The sequence below is a fragment of the Anser brachyrhynchus genome, assembly GCF_964034855.1.
Source record: "Anser brachyrhynchus genome assembly, chromosome: 1".
NCBI classification, from domain to species: Eukaryota; Metazoa; Chordata; class Aves; order Anseriformes; family Anatidae; genus Anser; species Anser brachyrhynchus.
Window position 1 is genome coordinate 99595824 of NC_137694.1, and position 22947 is coordinate 99618770.

At 45.7% G+C, this 22947-nt stretch overlaps 2 protein-coding genes across 2 annotated transcripts in view; one reads left to right on the forward strand and one right to left on the reverse strand.

The window, feature by feature from the left end:
* UPK1B (uroplakin 1B) overlaps window positions 1-19181 on the forward strand; it is a 32266-nt gene extending 13085 nt beyond the window's left edge. Inside the window, exon 8 of the mRNA XM_080583942.1 lies at window positions 19110-19181. Coding sequence (XP_080440068.1) covers window positions 19110-19166 — 57 coding nt within the window. The 3' untranslated portion in view covers window positions 19167-19181. The remainder of the gene's footprint in view (window positions 1-19109) is intronic.
* Window positions 4786-22947, reverse strand: part of ARHGAP31 (Rho GTPase activating protein 31) — a 59756-nt gene continuing 41594 nt past the window's right edge. Inside the window, exons 6-12 of the mRNA XM_080583892.1 lie at window positions 21171-21316; window positions 19582-19780; window positions 17705-17829; window positions 15363-15422; window positions 14075-14701; window positions 13409-13722; window positions 4786-12530 (exon numbers count right to left, since the gene is read on the reverse strand). Of these exons, the coding sequence (XP_080440018.1) occupies window positions 10062-12530; window positions 13409-13722; window positions 14075-14701; window positions 15363-15422; window positions 17705-17829; window positions 19582-19780; window positions 21171-21316 (3940 nt within the window). The 3' untranslated portion in view covers window positions 4786-10061. The remainder of the gene's footprint in view (window positions 12531-13408; window positions 13723-14074; window positions 14702-15362; window positions 15423-17704; window positions 17830-19581; window positions 19781-21170; window positions 21317-22947) is intronic.

Below are 22947 nucleotides of genomic sequence, written 5' to 3' on the forward strand. Positions count from 1 at the left end.
TGGGGGAATAAGGACAAAATGCAGCCACACTGCCTCTGTACTTTTGGCTTGTCCAAATCCCTCTAATAGCTTCTCAGTCATGAGAGCCTTCGTGGATAGTTTCTCATCTGCCTAAAGATCTCTTGCTTGAGTTATTTCTACAACCCAAGTAGCTTTGAAAATGAGTAACATGACCAGTATGGAACATGTTAGAGATTAGCAAGGCCTTCTGCATATGGTTGTGGCTGGAGACACGGCCTGCAGAAAACTTTAAGACCACAGTAATAGCTGACTTCAAACATTATTTTCTCATCTGGTCTTTTACTTCAGACCCAGAAGTCTCTTTCTTCCTTCACCATCTAAATGTGCTGTGATTATAGCACTGTTCTCAATATAGAGAAAATGCTGTAGGATTTTATAGGAGAAGAGGAACCAAGAATAACTTGAACAGACTATTGCAGTATTAACTGCTCCAACCAGTTGCAGATGATATTATTTACCTATGGCATAAATGGCAGTTTAAGCCAATACAATTTGGGTTCATCAAGTTTATCTTCTGATTTTTGAGCCTTTAGCTCACTTGGCCCATTTGAACTAAGGTGGGAGAAGAAGACTGGGCTGGTGGCAGAATGATGCTGAGCATGCTTTTGAAAAATCCTGCACAGCTTTTTCTGGTTTTTCAGCTTCTGAAGGTTGATTCCAATCTCTACAAGTTCCCTACCTGGGATGCCAGGGGAGGGTGAGGAAGGGATGGAGTCCATGACAGGAATGGTGGTGAACTGGTTCGTGTGTTGGCTGGGGCTTGTAAAGAAATCCTGATCATTCTCAGCTGTTTGGATTTCTGCCGGAGGTTATGGCTGTAACTGGTCATCAGAGTAGGCAATGTCCATAGACGTATGAAACTGGACTAAGTTTGCTGGACTAAGACAAGATGAAGAAAAAAATCTACCAGATGGAAGTTGGGTGGTATTTTTTGTTTGTTTGGTTTTGTTTTTGCAGATTTTCTCTGTGTATTTCTTCTCTGTGGGTGTGAATATTCACAGTTCTCTCCTGGCAAAAAGAAAAAAGTTTCAATTCTCCCACAGTTACCAACTGTATTTTTAGATTATTAATATATTGTAATATTCTAATTCTGAGAAATCAGATTTTCACTGAGAAATATCCTTTGTTCATACTTGACTGAGCAGCTTGACCTCCAAGCCAACAAGTATCCCAAATCCCAGCTGCTCCCCTCCCATACACAAACAAACATAACCCAAAGCCTTTCAAATTCTTGAATAATTGTAGCTGGCAATGCTGAAAGTCTTCGTTCCTTCAGGCCATCGGGCAACACAGGCCTGCCTTTGTCCCCGTTTCTCCAACAGGTTCTCCTACCCCTTCCTTCTTTCCTCTCACTTGTTCTTCATCTGCATGAAATCTGTTTGCATGCAATCTCTCAGGCCCTATTTCTCCTCACCTTGCTGGTTATAAACAGTGTACAGAGTCTTGCTGCTTTGTGCTGTGCTTGCATCTAGCTACCCACCTCAGTGCATGAATGTGTGCTCAGATGATTTATTTCTCATCCTGCTCACCGCTCTGGCATCTTCGTTTTTCGCATTCCTTACAACAGGCACTCGTGCCAAAAAAATATTTATTGGAACCATACTTGGTTGACCTAAAACTAGCTCATAAATGAAGCCTCCTTCTTCTACCCCTTGGCAGCCCTACTCCCTCTGGCAACTGGGGAAAGCCTGTGCAACGTGTGGTATGCTGGGAACCTCCTGCAAGAACTCTTCCTGTAATCTCTGGCATCTATCTTTAGGAGAGCCTGCTGCGTGAGGAGCTGCGGATGACTGCTGAGGGTTTATCCTCAACAGCAAAAAAAAAAAAAATAGGTGAGGGTGTTTCTGACAACATTAGCTTGCACGCGAGGTGAAATTCCAGCATAGGCAAGGTCATCTGTAGTTCTTACACATTCACTTGCTTAGATAAACTCTTCAAGAGAAACAGTGATGAGCAGTGAGCTGTTATGTCTGCTCGGGGCTCTTACTGAATGCGAGTGCAGGGCTGAAAACCTTGAATCTCTATCATTTTCCTTAGGCGATGTACAGCAATGTACACCTTTAGAAAGGCACTGTGGATGGCACCAAGCCTGGAGCAGGTAAAGCCACCACAGATAACCCCTACAAATAAGCTGCCTAGTCTTTTTACATCTCTCTTCTACTTCCACTGTCTGGCAGATTGTGTTTAAAACAAATTATCTCATGATACAAAAAAAAAAAAAAAAAAAAACAGTCAAGAAAAAAGAAAGGTGAGTAAAGCACTATGTGAGCACCTGTTTTTAATGATCTAAACTGAAACTGACTTGTATGAAGGAGGAGGGAAAGAAGTTACCTGATATTTTCCAGACTGGTTCAACTCTATCATATAGCTTATAGGCATTTTTTTTCTTCTTCCTTTTCAGGTTTTACTTATCTGGAAAGTTTCCCTGTTTAATAACCATCATATGTGTTACTCTCCTTTCTCTAGCTCTGGTTGTTCTCATGTTCCTCTTCCTTGTGGTTCATTCTTAAGTAGCTACTGAATTTTCTTTGAAGTCATTTCCTCTCACAGAATTCAAATTTCTCTGGTCTTTTCAGATAAGGGAGTTGAATGATAGATATGTGCTCCCTGTAGCAGATGTTCTATGAGAGAAAACAGGTCCAGTTTTAAGATGCATCTGGACCCAAAGTGCAGGACACGATTCCTACGGATTTTCTAGGTACACAAAACATCGTTCCTCTCACACTGCAGTTTGCAAATAAGACATGAGAAAACAGCTACACTTTTTTCTTATGGAATGAACCAAACTCTCATGTTTTAACCCTTAGGTTTTCCATAACTTCTGGAGGCATCAGAACCTGGCCAGGTGTGAGCTTTGCAGCTCCCATGTGAGACAACATGTTCTTGGAAGAGTTAATCCTGTTCAGCTAGAAAATGTAATCAAATATCTTACTGCCTTTCTCCATCTTGGCCATTATGATCATGTTCTCCTTGCTGTTGTTGCTGCCTTGTGCCAGCTTGACCTAAGTTTCCCCCACTGGGATGAATTTCCCTCCTTGCACTGCCTGCCTGCCAAGTGGGATAGCAGCTTGACACGTCCTGTTGCCCACAGCTGCTGGACTCCTGCGTGGCAAGGAGGTTGTATGAGACACAAGTATCAAGCTCCCTTTGTACTGGGTTAGCTTTTCTCCTGGTTAACGGCCAGCTTGGGAACTTGTTTAATCTTACTTTTGACTTAGCTGACAGTATTGAAGATGTTATAACTGGTGTTTCTAATACAACCTACACAGATGTTTGTCCTGAGTCAGACTTTCAGACCCGTAGTGATGGGAAAATAGGCAAAAGGAATTGGCTGAAATTGCGCTGAAGCACAGCACTGACTGGAGTATGGCCAGGTCTGTAGCGCCCCTTTTGCTTGATATCTATAATGGAAATGCTGGGGGCAGTTTGAGGGTCTCCTCTTGTCTTATTGCCAAGTCATTGATAGACTCTGTGGCACAAAGAATACAAAAATGCTGTTTCTCATACAGCACTAATAATTGGTTAGGGCTAACACAATTGCAGAGTTCAACAGACGTGGTTTTCTGTCCCACTGTGAGTGCCAGTTGCCATGGAAAGCAGGAAGCACAACCCAGGCATTTTCCTAAAGGGAAATTGCAGTCATGAAGCTGGTAGGAAAAAGAGGCAAGTTCTGATTTCAGCTGCTGAGTAGGAAAAAAAAAAAAAAGAAAAAAAAAAGTATTTAATTTACCCTAATGATTCCTGTATTGTTTGGGGGGGGAACAAGAGCAGGCTGGACTGCAGATATGCCCAAGGAGGCTATAAACACAAGAACACCTGCCTTTTTTTCGGTCCTTTTTACCCCACAGTAGAATAATGGACAGATAATATTTACATCCACACTACATCTCAGAGATTGAATCAGTGAGGACTCTTCAAGAATCCAGAGAACAAGGAAACTTAATTCATAATTTAGTTAAGTTCTTGCTTATCCTTTACATATCATCAAAAGCACCAAACATGAGGCACCAAAAGCTTCATGGTAAACTATCTTGTTCAGCTCCTCTTGTTCACTCTACAAGTGTTGGGATCCCAAAATGTTTCTGCTCCTTTCTCTCTGCTGCTCTGCATTATTGCAGACAAGGCAGAATTCTACAGGACCTGTCCTAAATGGTAGGACATTCTCAGGTTGGAAATTAGGAGACATTTCTTCTCAGAAAGAGCAGTCAGGCATTGGAATGGGTTGCCCAGGGAGATGGTGGCATCACCGTCCCTGGGGGTGTTTAAGAAAAGGTTGGACGTGGTGCTTAGGGACATGGTTTAGTGGGTGACATTGGTGGTAGAGGGATGGTTGGACCAGATGACCTTGGAGGTCTTTTCCAATCTTAATGATTCTGTGATTTTATGACATGATTAGGCATCACTGAAACATCAGCCTGGTAGAACTATAAATAGTAAGAAAAAAGATGAATTTTACCCTTGGAAATTTTAAAGTGTTGCTGATAATGGTACTTCTACAGAAGTCTCCAAGTCCTCACCATTTTCAGAGCTGCAGAGCAGCTGTAGCCCTCATAAATTCCAGTCAGAAATATGTATGATCAAGGCCTTAACATTCACCCCCACGGTCAAAACCCAGACAAAAACAGCTTAGTGCCTTGGCCACTCACACAACAAGAGAAGGGCTCAAACTCCATGTCAGAGGAAGGCAAATGCATATACATCGCATTCATAAACCAAATCCAGGAGAAAGAAAATATTTCAAAACATCACTAGGGCACAGATCTGTTTTTATAAAAACTCCAGTTTAATCTCATGGCTGAGACCTGGCAAAACATTTTTTTTTAATGTTTTCTTTTTTCTTTTTTTTCTTTCTTTCTTTTTTTAAGCAATAAGGCACAAAGACAGGCAAGTCCACACAGAGAACAAAGCTTAAAAAAATACAACCCATCAGGGCTAGCAGGAGAAATAATCAAAAACCAGAGCCAGCGGGATGGGGACAGTCCTTTTCACAGTGTCTGACTTCCAACCCTTCCCTTGATGTGGCAGCAAATAGTGTTTTGGAGGAGACCAGTGTCTGCAAGAACAATATCTGAGGTCTGGGCTGCTGCATGGAGCCCTCAGGAAGCACTTGCCTCCTGCCGTCCTTCCTTTCCAGGCCTGTGAAAGTCCTGCTCCATCTCCAGTTGAACTTAGTGGCAAGATTTCCATTCCTTGCTCGGAGCACAAGTAGTTAACACCAAGCCTTTACATTGATAAGGAGCGAGAAAAAGATAAACTGAATTGGGATCAGCTACAGCTTCTCCCCCAGCCTTAGAGGTTATTTTCTAGAGATGGAGAGAAGCAAGAGAGACAACTGCAAAACCTGGGCATGCCCAAAAAGGACTATGTGTTCCAGCAGATTGCTTGTGTTTTCAAGGACTGGGGAGAAGCTTGTGGTAGGAAGCCAAGTCAGTCTTTACACTCTGGTCTCCCCTGATGTCATCCTTCCTCTTCCAGGACAAGATCTTGCTCAGAAAGGCCGATTCAGACCTTCTGCCCACCACAAAACAGTCAGAACTAATTAGCTTCTCAGTGGGCAGACAGCCAGTTGATCTCACACTTTCAGGGCTAGAAAAGTTGCAACATAAAACAGTTCCATGCATCAGCCCAAGTTTCACAGATGTGCAGGATTCCGTTTAGACAATTCCTTCATTTTAATTACACTTCCTTTTTAATATATTTATATAAAATGTTCTTTTATATATATATATATATAAATTTAATACAATATTCACCACTACAGGTGTTTCAGAATTCATTAGGAAAGAAAATAGACTTTGATTGCACCTTTTGGACTCCAGGTGGGGGAAAATGTTGCAGGGCTTTATGAATGCCCTCTGATGCAGACCTTAGTTCCCCTGAAGCTCTAAAGGTGAAAAAAAGAAGTGCTTCGGTCTTTCTGCAGTGATAGCATAGGATGGGAAGTCCAGAGGAATGTGGCTTATAAGGTGAGATAGAACACTCATTTCTGCTTACCCTCTCTCCAATAAGGCAGCTCCCACACAGGCTAACATTAACCACCTCTCTCTTTTCCATCAGGGGATCTATCTCTTTGCCAGCCCAACCATTTCACCCTGAGCTATGCTCCTGCACTTAAGAGAAGCTGCACAAACCCACTGGCTACATGCAAAAAATAAGTGAACTTAAGCCACCTCTCCTGTCTCCCACTGGTAGAAGTCTACAAGCAGCAAATGCTGGTGGTACGATATCATGATTGAGACTGAGTCCATCTGCAAGTTTAGGGGTGGCCTTTAAACCATCCATAGTTCCAGGGAAATTGATTTTTTTTTAGGTCTCTGAAATGATCCTTGCAAAGCTGCAAATGATGTGATAGTCTGTTTAGGAAGATCCTTTCCATAGTGCCAAGAACCATTGACTTAGATCTCACACAAAATTTCAAATACTGGGCCAGGCCCATCTCCCGTAACACTGTCCTATCCCTCTCAATGCTTCACAGAAAAACAAACAAAACCAAGGAACAATCAAAGAAACAATATCCTTTCTTAAAACTGTTTGCAGGATCATGCTGGAGGGCAGGAGCTTGGTACTACCCCAAGTACAACTGCAAAACACTGAACCTCAGAAAACCTTATAGTCTCAGGTTCAATCTGCTACTGCAGGTTGGCAGAGAACAACCTAAGAACCCTAAAGTGATGGTGACATCAGGTCTGATCCTGGGGCTGACCTCAGGAATGGCGTAGTAAAGTGGGGTCTCAGGAGGTTCCAATCACACAGTCAGCACAACTCAGTGGTTGACAGCTTCTGTTTCTTGGCTCTGTCCAACTATCAAGCTTTGGTTGTTGAAGCTGACTGCAACTGTAGTACCAACACAGACCCACCCTTGAGCATTAGAAACTGCAGAAGTTTGGGTCTGGAGCTGGGCATGGTGATATCTGTGCAATAAAGAAATTACCCCCAGCTCTGCAGCATCTGGGGCCTTATCTCTGCTCTCGTGATACAAGTCCCCTTACAACCATAAAGCAATCGTGATGTGCCTGCATTCTGTCCACCTGGCTAGGATCTTGGAAGTTTGATACAGCAGCTGCAGGTTGGATCTGAAATTGCAAATACAGTTGTGATCAAGCTACAAAATAGAGATCTTGTTACGGAATCTCTGCTTAATTAAAATCCAGGACCTGGATCTGAGCTCAAATTCTGAAACACCTTTAAAAATTACAGTCTGGATACAGATTTTAGTTGAGGTCGACCTTTAATATTACATATAATTTTCTAATAATTTTCTCTTGCAGGAACTTCACCAATTATGCCAAAAGCACTATTACTAACTGGAACACTGTTAAGAGTTGAGGCAGTTTATTATATACAAGTTGCCAGACCTCATTTCTTGTTCATAGATCAGCTTATATGAGATCAAGGAGGAAAAGAAAGAATGGTTTTAAGGTGCCGAGGTTTCATCACATTTTCTTTTTCTTTTGACACATTACTTTATGAGTTTGGCTGGCTCCATTCCAGATGCCTTGGCAGTCACAACTAGGAACTGAGAAAATATAAATCCCTGCCCAAAGTAAACTGTTTTATTGATGCCAGAAAATCTGGGCACCATTTCCATTACTTTTGCTCTCTGTAAAGCCTTACCACAATACCTCGTATCACACCTTCCAAAGTCATTTGCCATTACTCCAGCTATGGTGTTTAAAAGCTTTCCCGTGAGGCAGTAAGAAAAGCACTTGGGTGCCATCTAAACGCAACACAGAGCTGTACTATGAGGAATATGGAAAACTGGCAAACCCTTGGTTTTAATGGGAGGCTGCACAGGCATTTTATAGTCTGGGAAAAGGCTAATACAGTTGTCATGAAGTTGCATATGCTGAACTGGCTGTCCACAGCTTGCCCAGGTAAAGCAGAGGCTGGCATCTGTGAGACAGCATGGACCCAAACAAGAACTCCAGGAATAATATTCTCCCTCAACCAAACTGACAGCATGGACTTAGTCCTTTGCTCTGTTCCCTCCTACACTGCATTACACACAAGTGGGACGTGCAATGGGGAGGATCAAATACAGCAACTTGTTACAGGGAAAGGCCCTCTTGTTTTTTCACCCTCCCTTTGGATATGGCAAGATAAAATACTGCTGAAGACGTATTCCTTGCATCCATGTGCCCGGAGCTTCTCAAAAGTACTCTGGCACCTCTCCCCCTTAGCAATCAAAGTGTGCAGACAAAGCAGTGTATAGACCGGGCCCTCCAGCCACAATGACACTAATTAAGTGACACATTCAGGACAGACCAAGAGCTCATGGGCTGAGCTTGCCAACAATTTTAAAATGCCAGTACATTATGAGAAAAGCCCTAACCATACATCTGCTGGGAAATTCTGACTGATACTCATTGTGGTGGCTATAGCACTTCCTACCAGATGCCCAGTTACTGCTCAAACCATAGCCCATAATACCCATCAGAGAGCCTACAGACCCAGACACCTCCACGAATGATGGGCCCTGCAAGCACCATTACAGGGACAATCTCAGTGCTGGTAGCAACACCTGTGTTCCCATCTCCTCCTAGCCACTGGTGACATTTAAGTCTCAGAAACAGCATGGGCTCTACCTGACTTTGCAATCACCCACCGTCACATACCAGGCAACAGATGAACCCGTGGTTAACTCGGAGTTAGAGGCTTTATAAATGAAGCTTTAATTCTATTCCCACAGAAGATATTGCTTATATGAACATGTATTTGCCTGTAACGATAACGGCCCTTCAGGAGAGCGTTTAATTCACTTCAGATCCCCCTCTCAGGATATTGTTTGCGATCTGTTCTACAGTTCAACAAAGCATCCTCTTTACCATACCCTCAATCAATTTGAAAGCATTGAGGGGCAGGGAGGTGAAAGCCAGCCATGTTCTCAAAGAAACAACGTAAAATCATAAGGACAGGAAGTTTGAAGGAGGAAGAAGCACCTGGGGACATGCCACACAGTGGCAATGAAAGACCAAGGGTCAAAGATACCTCAGTCAGGGTGCAGGAGGGCAGTAGCCCAAGGACATGCAGATCAGAAGATCCTCTTGGTTTTCTCTGCTGTTGGCAGTGTGGAGCACAGCTGGAGATAGTTACAGAAGTGTCACCTGGCTTTAAGCATTGATGAAAATAGTTGATACTGGCCTTTGTTATGACTCTATCTTCACTTCCATTGATACCAGCCTGAGAAGTCTCTATCAATGGACACTCATTCCCCAGCCACACAAGTCTTGCCTGCCAAAGAAAGGTGTGGCTGAGCACATAAAAAAAAAAAAAAAAAAAAAAAAAACCATGATCAGGACTTGGAAGACTGAAAGAACAACCAGGCATTTCCAGTCCAGCTTTCATTCCAGACCTCACACATGGTGGAAAGATTACATCTTTGATGCAAGAGAAAAGCTGGAGGCAGCACCCTTAGGTTGTATGTTTGCCACTGGAACATTGTCGTGTAGCTCACACCTTTTGTAACTTGCTCATGCCAGCTTCATCCTTCCTCTTCAGCTATCCCCGGCTTCCTACACTGTTTAATTATGCTCTCCAAAAAAGATAGCAGAGACAGAAAGCCATGGTCCTTCAATGGCTGCTGCGAAAAGATAGAAGGAGGTCCCAAGCATCTGAACTTACCTCCTCAGCAGAAGTTTTGCCCCTGCACCCTGGGCTGCAGTACTTTAAAACAGTTTCCCCCCACTCTACATTTTTAAGTTATTCCAAGATTTACTTTTCCTTTTTTTTTTTTTTTTTCTGTAGAAAGGATGAGACTTCCACAGGGCTTGTTAGATAACAAGAACGAGGAAAGGCAAGTTCCTTGGGACTAGTTTACAAAAAGGCAAGACAGTGAGGGACTACAAAGGGATGAGAAAGGGAAGGAAAAGCAAGACAAAAAGACTGTGGCCCTCCATAGCAAAATGCTTTGCAGGAAATGGTAAAAGATTTGGGTCCTCCTTGCACAAAACAGTTATAACAACAGCAAAATGGAAACAGTTGGTCTTGGTGTAGACACTGCCATCCCATCCACCACAGAAAAGGAGTAAGGGAAGCTGTTGCTATTCAATCTGCCTCCCGCTTCGTCCATCCAGAATCACAGAGCGCCTCTGTGGCTGGTAAAAGCAGCTGGTAGAAGTTTCCAGTCTCTGTCCATTCTTGGGGATGGTCATTTTGTTCCTCAGCGTCACCCCCTCAGGCGTTGTTCGCGACGTCTCAGACAGATCGCCACAGATGGGGCTCGAAGAGGTGGTCTGAGTGGGGCTCCTTATGGGTGATAACAGCACCCTGGAGTCTGCTGAAGAGGAGGGGTGGTCCATAATGGGGAAAGGGGGGCTGAAGAGAATTAGACTCTGGGGCCTCCCGGGCCTAGATCTATAGGAAGGCTTGGAGAACCCTGATGGCCTCTCCATCTTTGAGGACTGTGGGTTATCTTCAGCTGTCTCCCCCTCAGAAGTGCGCTTTCGGCGCAAAACGGGGGCGTCCAGGGCAGGGTTATGATTGGATTGAGATAGCTCCAGCGGAGATCCAAGGCTGCTGTGCCAAGGGAAGGCCGAGTCCTTCTGAGCTGGGTCACTGTTCTCTTTCTCTGCCTTGGCTTTCTTCTCTGTCTGTGGACTCTTGGGGGGCTCCAGATGGCCCCATGCCACCCGTTGAGCCTGTCTGACAGCCTGCTTAGCTTCTGCCTCCTTCTTCTCTGCTGGGGGAGCAGCATTTTGAGCCTGCAGGGGCTGGGGGATCTGGGTGTACTGAATCTTAGGCGGTATCACAGGCACAGCTCTAGCCTGGCACATCTTAATCATGAAGGAGGTTCTGACTGCTGACACACTGACAGGGGCAGAGTTACGACGGCCGGTGGTGGCATGGGCCACTGCCAGGTAATCCAAGTCCAGATCCATGTGGGCGTTGAAAGGAGATCTCCAGGGAACACCTTTACCCACAGCAGGGCAGGCAGTTGGCAGGGATGGGACAGAGTCACTGCTTTTCACTTCCTTCTGCCCACAGAGGTGGTGTCCTGTGGCGGAGGGCATGGCCAGGCTCTCAAAAGTGAAGAAATCTGGGGCTGGAAGGAGTGTATCCAAGTTGAGGGACGATGGCCTAGTCTTCACTTTACGAGGTGTTTCTTCATCTTTATTACTCAGACCTGATTCAGTGGCAGAGCACAATGCTTTGGTAACAGCATCTCCTCCCAGGGCAGTGTCCTGAGATATGGGCAACTCCTCCTTTGTGTTCTTTGTCTGTAAAGAACAGTCTGGGGTATTTGGGTATGACAAAGACAGCTCGAGCTTTGAGCTCCAAGGATTTTCTTTGCTCACATCCACTCTTTTCTCCTCTGGTTCTGAAAGAGAGATTCTGGAGGGTTCTTCTTGCTTAGCTGGTGTTTCCTCCCTGCCGAGGGGATACCCCAGCTCTTCAGGTTTCAGAGGTTCTTCAGGAAGACTTGTGCTATTCTCATCTTGCTTAGCTCTGCCCAAACTAGAGGGGGAGATGGGCTGTGTTTTAGGCAGCTCACAAGACGCTGGCAAGATGTCACTGCAAGGTTGCTGCTGTTCAGGGGCATCTATGAAAGGGAATGGGATAGTCCACAGACTCATCACCGTGTCTTTACTATCCAGGGAGAGGCTGCGACTGAATCGTGGTCTAAGAGAAAGGCCTGTCTCTGATCTCTGACTCTGTGGCTGAAACTCTGGTATTGTCTTCTCTTGAATGTCCTTAAAGGTGGGGGAGTGGAGGGGGCTCGTGACCCACTGATGATCCTCCCATGGCTCCACAAGTTCTAAGCTCTGCACGTTGTCTGTCCAGGTATCCTCGTCATCCTGCTCACCAGCATCATGAGTTCTGCTAACAGCATTGCCCTCCTTCAGTTCCTGGATTCCAGCTCCACTCAGCTCCTTGGAGGAGAATGTGTCCCTTCCATCAGCAGGCATTATCTCGGGCTTCTCGCTCTGAGTATGGACTGTGGCATGACCCTCAGTTTCCTTCTGCAGCTTGCAAGTGCTATCTTTTTCTTTCTCTGGCTCTGAGCATGCTCCTTTGGAAAGAGAAAATGTATCTGTTGGGGGAATCTCATTAATTGCTGGTTGACTATGAAGCTTCCAGTCCTGGGGAGGAGTGAGACATTCACTCATGTTGTCCTCCACCACTGGGTGGTGGTTCTTCAAGGCAGCTGCGCCAGTCGGGACAGTACCCGGTTTGGGTAGGGCTGGAGCACAGCTCTGCTGTGCAGCCACTTCAGACTGGCAGCTGTGGTGGCTGTCTGGTCGTTCCACGTTGGTGGCACCAAATAAAGGCACCTGATCTGTGGTCTGTGGCGTTCCACTTGCAGATTTCTGCTCAGACAGGGTTGGGCCTTGCCCTGGGCCAGAGGAAAAACTATTTGTTTGTACTGAAGAAGATTCAGAAATTGGGCCTGTCTTGGGGACAGCTGCTGGCAAGATCAAGAGCTCCTCTTCAGGTTCAATGATTTTCAGTTCATGCTGTATCTCTGGCCACAGCGGTTCTAGAAGGGCATTCACAGGGTCCTCCTCAGTCTGTAAAACAGAAGAAATGCCATGACCTGACAGCTCACAACTTACCAGTAAATACACCTCTGTTTTTCTCGTACAGCCCTCTTAGGATAGGGTGGCTTCTGGACAAGCATGTTCATGGGTACAGAAACACACACACATACTGCCACCAATCCACTGAAGGAAATACTACAAGTAGGTTTTATGAAGAAGATCTGTGACGTAGCCAGAATGAGGTCTGGGAAGATGCACTTGGAAAAGCGAGGTGAATGAGGAGCTGGAATGTCTCAGCCCATTTCTCAGCTCTTCCCATTCACTTGTCCTCACCAGAGGCTCTGCATTCCCAAGTTGCACTCTAACTGGAATGAATAATCTGTTTAAGAATATAGGCGAACAGATCTTTGAATAGATATCCAGAGTGGAGTATCGCTGTAAGAAACTTAGTGAAAAAGCTCTAGTGGAGATACAGGGGAGGTAAGGGGGGGAAAAAAAGTGTCTAGAGAATGGAAAAAAAAAATGAAATGTTCAGGCTGTACAGATCAACAGAATGGGACAGCAAAAATACATTTCAGGATTTCAGAGACCCTGGGTCAAAAGGATCAGACACCTGGACAGTCTCACATTTGGAGAGTCTCACAGCAGACAGATTGTACTGACTGCAGTCATAGTTACAAAAAGAGAAAATGAAGAAGAGACAGTAGGTAGTTGCATAAAGCTAAATCACCAAATGTTCATGGGAGCAGAACTGAAATTAATACGTGGTCAATTCTTGACCCTGCTTAGCCTAGGTCATAGACTGAGTTTTCATGCCTATGGATGGACACACAATGAAATTTTGAACAGCTTCTCAGTCACCACCATGACATCGCCCCCCATCTTTTTTCTCACGGCTTCTTCCTTACCGCATCCCTTAAGCGTGGTGCCTCCTCTTGCTTAGCCTTCTGGATGTCCTGCTGGCCACAGCTGCCTTCTGGGGAGACGTCCTTCGTCTTGAGCTGCCCTTGCTCTGCCTTGTCTGCAGGGAGCAGCCCTGTATGAACCTCTGAGGCTGGAGTTTGTTCCAAGGTGGGACTTTGCTCTGAGGATTGCCGGAGGCTGCTGCTGCTGCTGGTGCTGCTGCTCTGCCCACATAACATCTCTTGATTTTCTGCTGCAGGCTGTGCAGTTTCTAATGTCTCGGGTTTCCTGTCTGCCACCAGCTCCTCAGGGTGAGAGCCTGGATCAGAAACACAAATGAACTTTGTAACGACTTGTGACTGAAAGCATGTGCCTGGCAGCGCTCCCTGAAATGGAGCAGTGCAATTTTGGCCCAGCGAGAACAAAGAAAGCTGCAGAGCTTCCTCCGGGCAGAACAGGGCGTTGCTGTAAGGACACCCACCTCCCCAGCCCCAGTACTGCTGCAAGGGCCAACGCGATCTGCAGCTGCCAACACCAGCCCTGCCACTGCTTGGTCTCTTTCCTGCCGCGAGGGCAGGCTGGAGCCACCTCCACACCACTGCAGCCAAGCATCAGGGTACCTTCACTAGCCCTGCATGGGCTCCACACAGCTCTCCGCAACACGCCTTTACCTCGGGCTACTCCCGTTGGCAGGAGAGGCCCCGGTGGCTTCTCCTTCCTCTCCGGGGCCAGCTCCATCCTCGTGTGGCTCCCTGCTTCCAGGGCCGAGGGGCTTGTACTCTCAGGCACCAGGGCAGACAGCTCCTCCAAGCTGGAGAGGGAAGGCTTGTCCTTGGCAGGCACACGGCACGGGGTGCTGTTGGTGCTGATGACTGCGGACACCCGGAGCGGGACAGAGACAGCGAAGGGCTCTGAGATGTTCAGGGCTTTCCTCTGGTGCCGAGGGGAGGCCTCCAAGGGGAAGAGGCTGCTGGGAAAGCCCGACTTGGCGGCTGTTTCAGAGGTGTAGAACATGCGACTGCCTTTGGGGGAAGTCTGCTCGTTTTCGGCCTCCTCTGCTGCTCGGAAGACCTTCAGCTGCTCAGGGGGTGATTTTGCCTGTGGTGTCCGGCAAGGAGCTTTGTCTCCACTCAGCTCTGAGCTTCCTTTTGCCCCCATGGCAGATCCTTCCCGCTCCCACTCGTTCTCCTTGCTGAGGTCATATGAACTGCCTGCGCCTCCGGTCCGCATTTTCATCACCGGGACAAAAAACCCTCCAGTAGTCACTGCTCGTTTGAATCTGCTCTTTTCATCCTCCCCTAGAGGAGGAAAGATACAAGGCAGTCAGTGGAAAGCAAAGCACTAGCAGCAGCCTTCCTCTGCAAGGAGCCCATCTTCATCCCTCCAGGAACAGCTCCTGCCCTTGGTGAACACCCACATTTCCTCGGAGGGATGGGGACTGTAGCCCTGCGACTCCTTCAAACTGGGCAGGCAGGGCTGAATAGGATGCCTTCCACTGGAAATCATCTAGGACTTTTATTAGAGGCCACTCTCAATCAGATGCAGCCAAGTCTAGAGCTAGCACACATTGCCCACACAGATCATAGCTCAGGGCTTTCTTGGTTTGACTATTGTGAGTATTTTTAATTGCTTTATACTTTTTCTTGTAAAAGGGAACTTTGCGCCCACCAGGATAACCAAGAATGAAATCAAAGCAATCCCACTGCTAATAAAGATGCAGCTAGGCACAGTGATAACTCTCAGGTGCATGCACAAACACAAAAGACACAGTTGAAGGTTAAAAATGTATGCACAGAAGGGTGAAGGCACTTGTCAGCAGCTGTGGCATAAGCACATGAGGATATGCAACATGGTGAGATAAGAAAAGACAGAGCACAACACATATGCAAGCATGGGGGAGAGCTGAGAGGGCAGAGGTACATCCCTTCACCCTTAGAGCATAAGCGGTTGATGTCTCACCTTCCACTGGCAGGGAACACAGTGAGTCCATGCTCTTCGCGGGCCGAATGGTTGCTTTTTCTGTGGAAAATGAGTTTTAGAAACAGGCTTCAGATCCCGCAGATTTGCAGGCTTCAGCCCATAAAGAACAAAAGCTGAATACAGACAGACATGCCAGACAGATATCAAAGTTATTTTCCGTTTCCGAGCGTTCCCCCTCTGCATCCACACCATGCAGCTTATTACCCACAACACTTGTCCACACAGCTGGGGATCCACTAGTGCTAACAACAGCTTTGCACCTGCCAGACATGTGGAGAGCTATACTTAACCCAGCCAGTCAACACCATCTTCACTCTGAAGCAGTTTGACATCCCCAAAGCCGTCTTGTGCCATTGCCCTCCCCAGTCATGCCAGGCTATTGCTTTTGGGGACTTTTAAACTAAACTGGCATAAATGCCTTCCCACTTCTCATTCCTTATAGTGAATGTTGGGTTATTTTCATGTTCCATCCCCAGATTCTTGCTGGCATGAGCATGCTCAGCCTCCAGCAAGCACAGCAGGAAAATTATGTGGTCAGTAAGCAACTTATTCCCTGGTCATCCTCACTAGACTTACTTGTCCAAACATGATCTGCCATTTGTCACCAGACACTCTACAGGTCTGTTCCCAAGAGGTTTTGGAAGCATGTGACTGTTACTGCTCTGAAAGGGGAGATGGAGGGGAAAGTAGCTGGCAAGAACAGCAAGTTAGTTTCTGGCAGCCCAAAAACGATTCTGGGAGCTCTGGAAAACGTCTGGGAGCAAACTTTGCTGTTTACAATGGTGCACAAAGTAGGTAAGGCAGAAAGTGAGTGGGCTTGTTGGACTTTATTTGTTTATATAATTAAGGCTTCTGGGACTTTCACATGAGCACGGGAGAAACTCCAGCTACCTTTCGCATTTATATGGAGTCCTGGCTACCTTTCACGTTCATATGGCATGATGTCTTGAGCACTGGCTCTGCATTCCCAGAGGAACAGAATTCAAGCTGCGGAACTCACATTTTATGTGACTTGCAGACTTGTGTGCATGGACAAAAACCGTGCTAAAGCATGTGCTGAGTTTCAACAGCAAGTTCATCTGTTTCCCCACATTATGCTGTAAGCAGAGAGTACACAAAAATACAATATGGCAGCGCTAAAGCATTGCTTCTCCAAAGCACTGCTCTGATGCCTAAATCTCTGCATGGTTCTGCATTTTTATGTCCTGCTGGTGAAAATGTACAACCTCCTGTCACTCAGTACTGTGCTTGGAACAAAGGCTCAGCCCTGACAATCACTGGGCTCCATACATTCCCAGGCAACCCTAGGCTAGTACTATTTTGGGACAGAGTATTCCTTATCAAAGTGAGAAGGTGATCCCATGATCAAAATAGGATGGAGAGCTATTTTGAGGTCTGCCATGGACAATCTGTGTGAGGCCATCTGTACATGTAAAACACGGGGAAGGCAGGTGTCCAAAGAAAGTTGGATCCAGCATTTGGCTTCACACTTATCTTTGATCCAAAGACAGCCTCTCTTATATGTGGTTGGCAACATTATATAATGTTGGCAACACTAAACATTTTAAGTCTTGCGATGTTTGGTAGTATTCCTTCAAACACCAACTCCTAGAATCATGAGGTTATCTTAAAAATCGCAAGTTTATCTTCTTTTTAATAAGCAAATCATGATTACTTTAAAGTTATCTCTATGATTTTTAAGAGTTGATTCATCATTTCTGAACACTTGGAATTGGCAGTCCTAGGTAAATTGCTAGGAAGCACAGCACTAAAGATATTGCAGCTCAGGAGAATCTAGAATTTAGGATTACAGTCAGGAGGAAAGACATTTTCTCCCTTGTAAATGTTGCAAAAGTAATCATTTCCCTCAACGAGCTGAGAGCTAGGAGCCATAGGAACTCCTTGTTTTTCACAGACATTGAACACAGTTGGTTCTTTAATGCCCTGTGGTAGGACAGCCGCTCACCCAGTGCTGTGTAAGGAATGTAAGGAGTTGGCTGGGTTGGAAGAGTGGACTAATCCAACCCAATATGCCACATAGCATTTCCTAGTCCCCAGGCTCGACAGCTGGGCAGTGGGAGCCTGTTTATCACATACCGAAATGGAATATTTGCTGTAGCTGCCTGGCATATCATCCTTAAGGGTGCTTCTTGCCATCACATGAAAATAAGATGTTCATGAAACCAGGCAACAAACATGACTCCATTAAACTATCTCAAGTCTAATGACATTAGTGTCACATGGATACAGGTTGCCTCCTGCTATCAGTGCCACAGGAGAAGCTGTGGAGAGAAATACGTAACTGAAAAGTGTGTTCTTACCTGAGAGTTTCTGTGCCCTTACGAAGACACTCCCATTTCGACTCAATTTAGACTTTGATTCTGAGCCAGAACGGCCCAAGTTAAATATTGACTTCCATTTCTTGGACTTGGTAGATAACTTTCTCCTGGAACAACAACAACAAAAAAATATAGAGCTCGGGAGATTTCCAGAACTTACCCTTTTGTTTTTTTCAGAATCCCATAAAAGCCCCTGAACTCTTTCCCCTCAACACTTCCCTTCTTTTCCTCTCAAATCTCTTCTAATTCTAGTATATGCAAGGCATCGCTACACGAACACCTCTCCCTTATCTGCAAGTGATTTATCTGTACTGCTGATTTAACCATGTCAAGGATGGAAAGACACCTGAGCCAACTCTGTGAAGAGTTGGCTTTGGCATTATTCTACAGCAACTGTGATTGAGTGATCAACCAGGCCTGCCTCCAGAAAGGAGATGTTTCTGGGGCTAGAACTGTCTTGTAACACAGTAAAGAAATAATTGCCTTTTAGATAGGTTTTAATGACAGTATGCAAGATAAATTCCAGAGAACTGATGGAATGTGTGCTATTGCCTGGTGCACGAAGCTATCCTTTAAAGTCCTCATGATTTATAGTTTTTATGAATTTGCAAAAATAAAAGTATCTGTTAATACAAATGGCTATTAATGCTTCTCAGGTCAATCTGAATTTAATCATGAGTGTTGATCATATGCTACTATAATGTAATAACTGAAAGGAGGAGGCTTAAGGGAATTAAATCAATTTCTTGTAAATGTCAGAGGAAGTGGGTGCCAGTTCCCTGTGTCTTTTCAGAAAGCCCAGCTTTAAACAGAAAGAAGCTGCTGTTCCTGAAGCCAATTTTCTTGTATGAATATTATTGCATGAAGCTCTGTTTCAGTTCCTTCACATTCCCCTTCTGACTCCTCCTTCAATCTTCAAGAGCAAGAACCATTTTATCTCCCTGTCTCACTCTCCAAAATTGGTTTTCTACCCGTTCTCATAGTTCTGCTTTTCCTTCAGATCAGTACTCAGAAGAGCACAAATCAGTCCTACGAAGAAGATTAACATCTTAGTGATAGGTCTGTTCTCTTCATGTGAGAAAGGAAAAGGCACTGTAGACAGTAAATACACCCTTTTGTTTTAAACTGGTTATCTTCTTGCCAGTATTCTATTAGACAGCTCATTTTTCCTTTAATATATCAAGTGTGAAGAAATATCTTTGCTACGGTGCTTTATGGGTCAGTAGATTAATGAGTCTCCTGCTGCAGAGGCTATAATCTCTCAGAACCAGGCAGTCGAGCAGCCATATATTAACAGATAGATAGACCAATAGATAAATAATTAGGCCGGGCACCAGTGCCAACAACTGCAGCAATGTAAGCTGAAATTGGACTCTTGTCAACATAGGTGCCACTATGTAAATATCTCGTGCTGGAGAAATTTTGCCTTGCTGCTTGGCTGTGAGCACAGAGGAAGGTGGAGAAGGATGAAGCTGAGCAGGTCAGTACCACCACGCGCGCTATGGACAAGCTACCAGCAGGTGGAACTCGTATGAGAGCAGTGTCTGGACCTGCTCCTTGCCCAGCCCTCGTTTAGTCAAACCTTGAACTCAGACAAGGTCGCAAAGACAATTAATTCCTCCTGCAGGATGTTCTGCCCTAATGGAGGGATGAGGACTAGTGGAGCTATGAATCCAGCAACTGAAATGCTTCTCAGGAGCAGCTGTGCCTCTTGAGAAGAATATGCAATTTTCTCTCAGTGGTGGCTGTAAATTCATGTGTGCAGGTGTGCGGCTTTCACACTAAGAGAAGTCTCATTCCTAATCATGCTGGGGAACCTGCTCCTTTTGCTCACACTTTACACTCTCCTTGGTACTTACTTGCTGTCAGGGAGGTCAACAACTGTGTGGAAAAGGGAGCCGGTTACAGGGACAATCTCAGGCAAGCTGTTCTCTCTCCTCTCCTTCCGAGCAGGGTGGGAGGCCGACAGACTCCGTGCCTGCGCTTCTTCCAGGCTCACCAGCTTCATCGGCAGGGAGGCCGAGGGGAGTGACAGATTTCTCACAACTGGTGCGTTCTCTGAAAAGCAAGAAAGTACATTCCAGCCCCAGGGTGAGGAGAGATGAGAGCAAGAGCTTTATGTCTTTATTTGACTGGAACAACTCCTGCGGAGGGGGAAAAGGAGCAGCACGTGCAGAGAGAGAGGCTTTTGTCAGATAAGCCTTCCATCTCCCCAGCAACCTTATCCATCTGAGCGCATTCCCAGCAGGGGCCACACTTGCCAGCCAAAGGCTGCTTTGCACAGGCTTGCTGCCCCTGCTCTAGATGCACTGGTGTTAAAGAGGCGTCCCTGAAAAACACCAGGATGCATACATTCTTCTTCCTCCCCAGGTTTTGGAGCAGCTGAGTCCCCACCCAAGCCTGGTGCCTCATTCTCCCTCTCACTTCCACATCTTTCTCCTTCTTTTGTTCTAGGAAGGGGGACTGCTCTAAAAACCACCATTACTATACCTTCCCTTTGGGGCTACGGGGAGTACCTGCAGTACAACCAGGAGGCTTGGAATTTGCTAATCGATGTCTTGCCGTACTGCTGGTGGCAGTAAGGACACAGTTCCTCTCTCCCTGCCTTCTGCCATGGCATAAACATGGGCATAGCAGTGGCACCTGCACCAGCACAGGTGCTGCAGGTCGAACCGCGCTGGAACCACAGGCTCCAGGGACAGCCAGCAGGAAAAAGTGGATGGGATGAGCTGACACAGGGCTGGAGAGAAGAAGCATGGTTACTCCATCATTTCTGCAGGTGTCTTCCCAGTGTGTATAACAGGAAGACACATACTGCTGAAATGATGTGAGATCACTGTGGTTCTAAGCCCTCTCACTTCTCAGCCTTATAAGAATTTTGACAGCAAACCTGTCACTAAATAAAAAAATCAGCGTCTCCCAAGTGTGTTGAATTCCCAGTAAAAATAAATCAATCACTTCTCATAGAACATCTCCAAGAACAAGACAGAAGTTTTTAAAACACAAGCAAAAGTTTTATCTTGGGAGTGTGGCCTCCGAGTTGGATGGATACAATGGCTTCAGGGCAGGTATTGCTGGTATGATAAATTATATGTGGGGAAGCCTGACAGAACCAAGAGTGTGGCTGATGCGCTTAGAGAGAAACTTAGGCCCAGACTGAGAAGCTAGTTGGGTGGTCTTCCTTCTGAAGAAGGTGTTAAGCCAGGTGAGATCGTGTGAAGAATGAGCCGTAGGGCAATCTGGGAGCACACTGAAGGAGACTAGTACCCAGAAATATTGGAGATGAGGATGAGAAGGACTAGGGTAGTGAGGGATTGGGATCAAGGTGTATTTGGGGTAGTGTGTGAGCATTCTAAGTGTTGATGCTTTTGAAATATTGGTGGAAGGGGATACAGTTAGAGCTATAGTACAGGGCAAGTGACACAGGGTGGTTTGGGGAGGTTGTTACCAATGTTCTCTGCAGAGCTGGCTTTTCTGTTTTTGCTGAAGATCTGATCCACGTGATTCAGGATGAACTCTATCACCAACTGCTGGACTCGCACCTCCAGGAAAGCTGCATCCCCATTGCAGCCAACAGCCTCTATCTCCTTTGACCTGCACCAGGAAAGAGGTTTACTAGTAGCCAGAATTATTGTCACATGAGGCCTTTGGGAATGAGGAACTGGCTTTCTTCCTGCAAGACTTGGAACAGGGATGTTTTGGCCTCCCTTGCTGCATCTTTTGCTTTCCTTTGATCACCAAGCCCTCACCTTCTCTCTGCCTTTTCACTCTTTTAAAAATCTGTTTCCATTTTCTCTCTCACCTTTGTTATTTCTTTCCTGTCTGTTATTTTCCCTCCTTCCCTTTCACATTCTTCAGCAGCAGATAAAACTGACTCTCAAACTGCTCTCTTTTCTCCCTCTTTGGTCCTCCTTTAGCACTTTCAAAGTTAGCCCTGAAAGACAACACAGGAGCCTTCAAGCACTGCTTCCAGATCCCTGTGCAATGCTTCGATCATCTCTCCAAGGAGAGTTCAAATGAAATCCCTCAGAAACCTGCTCATGTTCTCCCCATGCCAGTTTTGCCAATGTTCTGCTGCGTGTCCCAGTAGGCTCTTCACTGCCCCCCTGCACTCTCACATTCTCACTCTTGCTCTCAGCAAAGAAACATTCCTTATCTTGACATGCCAAAGTGTTGCTGAAGAAATTATCTCTGGGCAATGGATCCTTTGTAAAGTTAATGACTGGTGTGTTAGATAATAGCTTGGGGCATTGCCAAGAGGATAACCATGTAAGGAGACTGCAAGTGCATTGCTTGCTCCTTTCTTATCCTCCCTGGGATTTGCACTTACAATAGATTGCAAGAGGAAACAGACTTCAGTTTTTTTGACAAGGACAGATGCTGGCATGAAAACATCTCAGTAGTAAAGGCCCACTTTGTGATGTTCAGTAGAGTAAGCATCTGAATCATTTTCAGAACTTGCTCTGCCTTTGTTGTGATTTGCCTGTAGCTCTCTTGCCAATGTCCCTCCAGCCTGCCCTGCAGCTTCCTCTCAGCCCCCTCCCCACCTCCTGGTTCCCTGCACCAACTCTGCCAATGTCCCTCTCCTGCCCAGCAGGCCTTATCTGGACTGCCCCTGCATAACTCAATCCTCTCAACACACGGGTATGGGATAGGCGGGGAAGGCAACTGCACCAAAATACAAAACATTTAAATATAAAATTTTCAGATAAAATGTTTTCTTGTTCTACTCGGCTCTACAACATATCAGACAAACTTCTACCTGCACCTTATCTGGGCCTCTTCTCAGAAAAGTGCCCAGCAAATCAATCAAAATCTACCTGGTGGTTTTGTGATCTGACACGAGCTGGCATCTTAAGTCCATCGAGCTCATTTCACTTATGCTGTAGCAGACCCAGATACAAGACAGGCCTGTGATATTATTACCCTGTTTTCTTCCCTTCCAAGCCCTGCTGTCTCTCACTGCATCACTGCAGAAGCACTGGCACTGTCAGAAATGTCATTTCCGTTCCACAGTGATGAGCTAACTCGTCATTTTTAAATCAATGTGCTCAACTTACAAATAACAGCCTTATTTTTGAAGAAAATAAAATTAAAAAAAAAAAAAAAGAACAAGTGAAGAAGCAAAACCACAAGTTTCCTTGGATGCTGGCAGTAAAACCTCAGATTATTCAACCTGGAAGAATTTTTTCTCATTTTAAGAGCTGCTTGCTCTACTCTAGCAT